This window comes from Periophthalmus magnuspinnatus, chromosome 5 (assembly GCF_009829125.3).
Source record: "Periophthalmus magnuspinnatus isolate fPerMag1 chromosome 5, fPerMag1.2.pri, whole genome shotgun sequence".
Classification (NCBI taxonomy): Eukaryota; Metazoa; Chordata; class Actinopteri; order Gobiiformes; family Gobiidae; genus Periophthalmus; species Periophthalmus magnuspinnatus.
Genome location: NC_047130.1, coordinates 1,800,790 through 1,805,932, shown reverse-complemented (window position 1 = coordinate 1,805,932; position 5,143 = coordinate 1,800,790). Strand labels below are relative to the sequence as shown.

Genomic DNA, 5,143 nt, shown 5'->3' with positions numbered 1-5,143 from the left:
GTTCCCACTTCCAAATCACATGTTTCCATAAACTGCTGTTACACACATTTTCAACCAGTTCATTGTAATTATTTAAACTCTGCTGGTGTCATATTGTTTACCAAAGTCAAAAATGTGCCTCAACAATGACAGGATCGATTATTCTTTATTAAATTATTATTATTATTATTAAAGGTGTATTATGTAACCTTTCTGGTGGAAGCTCTGAAACCCGTTTGTCCCCATGGATATATTATTTCCTTCTTGGAATGTTCCATAGTTTGGCATTAACTTGCATGTATTCAAACACCTTGAAAAACATGTGTTCTTACTGTGAGCGGGCTCGCCTTTCCACAGATCTATACTGCTGGCTTCACCTGCTTGTCTCCATGGTGATGTATGTTTAATATACCGTAGAACACCTTTAATAACATCTTCATGGAGACACGGCCCACGTTTCATCAGAAATAGTACATATAGTGCACTTATATATCTTAAAAAAATAAAACACACTGAATAAATTAGTGCGAGCACTTGGTCTGGTGACGTGGGCTGTGAAGTGTTTGGGGCTTTGTTTGTTTGAAACTGCAGCTGCATCAAGAACCGAAACTGTGACGTGAAACTCTGTTCATTAAAATACATTTGGACTACACATATTTCGGGGCACGGTTCACGTCTGCTACCTGCAGCCGCAGGACTCCACCACCATGTCCTCGTACTGTTTGTACACCACGTTATTGGCAGAGTCGATGTAGAGAATACTGATGGGGCTGAGTTTAGTCGGGACGCAGCACGTGGGCGGTGTTGAGGAGGGGTCCATAGAGTTCATTAGAGTTTGTATGATGGCGTGGTTGGTGGGTTCGAGGTGTGAGCGTATGGGGAAGTCACAGGCCCCATCGCAGTGAAAGGCCTCGTACTCCAGTGGAGCGATGATCCAGTCGTCCCAGCCCATCTCCTTAAAGTTCACATGCAGCTGTTTCTTATGGCAGCGTTTGGTTTGAGCTTTAATGACCTGGTTTTGAGGGAAAGCCTGGGGCGGCTGCATGGGCTTTTTATTTGCCCTGGCGGCCGGAGCCCGTCGCATTCGCCTCTGTGTGAAGAGGTACTCATAGACAGTTTTATTGTCATGGCCCGATCGCGCTTTGATCTCACTGTAAAATAGGTCCCTCTTTTTGCTTTTGCCAAACGCCAGGAGAAACGCCTTTTCCTTGTTGCTCCTTCCAGGACGACCAAACCCAAGAGTTCGAAGGTCCATGGGCCGGCCGCCCCGATACTGCAGTGCTTCCAGTTCAAAGCACAGCTGCTTGGAGAGTGCATTCTGCTGATGCTTTAAACCCTTGAAAACTTTCCATATGTCAAATACTTCCCATTTGCTGCCAAATCCGCCCCCACTAACCACATCGTCCATAGTCTTGGTGTGCAGCAGACTGGGCTTTTGTCGACCTGAGGCGCAGGTGTAGAGGCGAAGGCACGGCCCGGTGACCGTAGACCCCTGCGTTACCATGGAGACGCGGCGGGGGTCGGACAGGTGCTTCCTCAGGATGCGCAGCTCAGCCCCCAAGAGGCTGTCTCGATCCAGGGAGCTGATGTTGAAGAAATATCTCTGTCGTCTAAGCTGTGGCCCACGCTCATCTAGAGAAGACAGAGAAGTAAAGACACTCAAGAGTGGCAATAATTATGGAATATACTGCATTATCGTGATTCTACTTTAACATCTTGAAGGGTCGATATTTGTCTTGATTCTGTCTCTGCAAAGAGTTTTAAGAAACCAGCAGGAGAACACAAGTACAACATAACTCTCTCATGTAAATAAAGGTTAAATAAACCTACAAAAATCTACATCAGTTCCAGGTTTCATTTGGAAATAATATACTCTTCAAACACTATCAGATGGGCGCCGACTATCCATCACTGCACAGAGCCTCCAAACTGTGTCAGACAATACGAAAAATAACAAATGAAAAATATATTGGCAAAACTAAAATCATTACTAGAGATTAGCTCTGATAAAGCCGATCTCAGAGAGTGATTGATGTGACATGGCAGATCGGCAAGTCCAGGAAAAGTTGGATTCAGCACCAAAGCAAAAGACCCTAAGAGTTTGAGAGTGCATCCAAATAATGGTTTGTGGTTTATGTAGATTTATGAGCTTTTCTCTGATTGGCAGGATGTGGTTTAGGTTTCTGAATAAACCATCTTAAAACCATGACTTACTCCTGCAGCCTACTTACATGTGATTTATAACTTCATCAATTTAGCATTTTTACATTTCCATTCACTTTGTAGTGAAACGGGCATCGACTTTATCGTCTCCATTCGACTTAAACATGTTCAAAACTGCTGGGAATCGTGTGGCATCTAATGTTTTATGTCATTATCAGTGAGGAAAACCAGTGGACTTCCCTGTCTGGAATCCAGACACGATATCTGTGCACTCGCAGCCTCTTCTCACGTAATTCCCCCTGTTCCCATCCAGGATTCAAGTGGTACATTAGAAGCAGACGAGAGGCAGCATCCAAGAGTAAACAAGCTTGTTATTATGGACCTACAGAGTCAGCCAGGTGGCTGCTGAGAAAACTACTTGAATTTGTTTTATAACCCAATAATTTAGACAAACCAAACCTCTGTCATTATGAAAGGACAGTTGTATATATTGAGCTCTGAGTGTTACAGGTAGAGCTGCAGCTTCACTTTTCTCAGAAAGTGATACTTTTGTGACTAATTACAAAGTAATTAGGACTAATCTGAGTCAGACTGGAGTAGATGTGGTCCTGGGGTGGAGGTGTCACTTTCACCGTCCCTGGGCCACTGCACATGTGCAGGGGTTGCCCCTGATTTGCTCTGCACAAACTAAACAAATAAAGGCCAAATTAAAAGAACATTTAGTCCTAGAAAAGTAAACCTCTCGCGACACCAGAAATATTAAACTCAGCTCATTGAAAACATTGTTTTAAACAGTTTTACACCATAAAGATAACATTACACAGGGGGCCACCCGACTTGTGGCTCTGAGGCGTGTTTATTTACCCTCCTGAGGTTGTGTAGGACTGCGGTGCTTTCTGGAGTGCACCAGATGGTAGAGACACACATGTCCAGAGACACTCAGACTGAAACATGTGAGGGATGTGGACACTCATTTTTCAGTGGGACAAGTGTCATTCTTCTTCAAATGACCTGATGACTGTAGTAGAGTCTTTAGTCTTAAGTCTTTAGTTCAATATTTTGATGTGTGAATTTTATTGCACATGTTTTGTGTGATTAGTGGATTATTTCCAGGCTCAAATATATTACAAATAGAACTGGATCCAACTTCACTGGACACCTGCCAGCTGCTCTGTGTGTGCAGTGTAATAGGTCTGTGGTCTGCAGAACACATGTTAGTGACATTTAGAGTTATCAAACTGCAGTGTCAGTGTCTGCCATGAACAAGGGAGTCCTGTTAGTTTCTGTGTAGTTGACTTTGAAGTCTGTCAAACAGATCTGTCTGACATAAAACAGCCACGCAGCAAAGCCAAATACAAATAAGACTGAATGGCACAGTACACTCATCATCATCTGAGCCAAATTGAAATAAATGACACTGAGCTGGAGCCTACAGGGCGACTCCATCTAGTGGCACATGAGGCAAATGAGCCACCACAAACCAGCACTTTGATTTGGACAAAATAAAATATCAAACATAAAAGCTATACTTCAAAAAAGAACTGCAGAAAAAACGAACTTGTATAAAATTCTTGAAATCTGTCAGTAACTGGCCCATGTTTCTCCCCTGAAGCAGATTTAAACACTAGCTGAGCTCAAAGTGCATGTTTCACTTCTTTTACCTTGTCCTTTATCCACGAAGCTGGTGATGGTGTTGGCCAGTCCGGCCTCGTGCAGCGCGCTGCTGTTGGCGTCTCCATTGGACAGGGACCAGTAGAGGGACAGCATGTAGTCGTGGGGGACGACCAGCGGCTGCCTGTGCTGCGCATCCCGCTCTGGAGCAGCTTTTGGAGCCTTGACAGCGCGCTGAGCTGCGGGGGTCGCGCTCTGCTGAAGCTGCTGCCGGTTCAGTCTCTGCACAGTCGTTGTTCTCTGAGTGTCTCCGGGTCGTGGCACTGTCCTCACTGCGCCCTCGGTCTTTCCGTTGTCCACTTCTAGATGCGGTGCTGCGTAAGTGAAGTGCGTCCTTAAAGCGGGCTCTCTGTCCGTCCACGCGCGCCCCTGTGACCCCACCGCCCTGTGCCTCACGGTGCGTGTCCCAACCGGGGCCGAATGCGCGCCGTGTTTCACTTTACTGACTCCAGCTGCTCCTCTCGTGAGCGCGGGTCCTGCTGCTGCCTGGATGCGCGTGATTCTGGCTGGAGACGGTCTCCACGCGGCGCCTGTCCCAGTGAAACCCGCTGTGGGTCTGAGTGAAGCCAGCAACGGATGCGCGTAAAGAAGAGTCCAGCAGCTCAACAGCAGGAACTTGACAAGTGTCATCCTAAAGCCCAATGTGCCAGGCCCACATTGTAATAAACGCAGTCAGTGGAGAATCAGAGAGTCTTTGAGCGGAGGATGCTCATTCTGCGAACTCAGCTGTGCCACTAAAGTCCTGGATAAAACGTGTTTTCCGTGTCAGGCATAAGCTGTAGACATATGCAAGGCTGTAAAAGTAAAGACGTGGGCTATAACTGACTTTTTTTTGCTGGAGATCGAGCGTCTTTTCTCGAAATGTCAGAGTCATAATGCTGCGTAAAGATCCGGCCGTAATGGCACAGGACGCGCGTCCAAAAGGTTCTTCTGTAAAGATGAGAGGAGAACCAGAGACTTGCAGTTAACCCTCCACTGCTCTATTCTGATCCAGATCTTCTGAGAACCTTTTTAAATCCCACTTTTTCTCAAAGTGAGAGAGGAAGAATGGCGTAATGCGCTGCCTCCATGTTTTTTCTTTTTCCCCTCAAAGTTTGAACCGCGTCCAGTGAAAATATTCCCTCACACACCAAGCTGCAGGTGCTCGAGAAAAGCCATCTAACAAGACTTGAATTGCAAACGGAATTTCAAAAGCACTTTTAATTACCCTGTGACGTCATGTCCCAAATTCATAAGAGCAATAACTTTAACTGGACCCTCAGCTCACCCCAAACTCAGGAAAACCAACAAACAACGAGGATCTACTGCTCTGTCAGTGGAAGTCAAGTGT

At 45.8% G+C, this 5,143-nt stretch overlaps 1 protein-coding gene across 1 annotated transcript; it reads right to left on the bottom strand.

The window, feature by feature from the left end:
- Positions 1-532: 532 nt before the first annotated feature.
- Positions 533-4,914, bottom strand: gdf5 (growth differentiation factor 5). Its single transcript, XM_033966343.2, has 2 exons — positions 3,804-4,914; positions 533-1,611 (listed from the first exon to the last, which is right to left on the bottom strand). Exons 1-2 carry the CDS (start codon positions 4,441-4,443, stop codon positions 659-661), a joined length of 1,593 nt encoding a protein of 530 aa, XP_033822234.1. The 5' UTR covers positions 4,444-4,914; the 3' UTR covers positions 533-658.
- Positions 4,915-5,143: the final 229 nt, after the last annotated feature.

Coding starts and splice junctions, on each gene's coding strand:
- gdf5 (XM_033966343.2), bottom strand. CDS start 4,443: ATGACACTTGTCAAGTTCCTGCTGTTGAGCTGCTGGACTCTTCTTTAC. Junction 1,612..3,803: donor CTTCGTGGATAAAGGACAAG/GTAAAAGAAGTG, acceptor TGTCTTCTCTAG/ATGAGCGTGGGCCACAGCTT.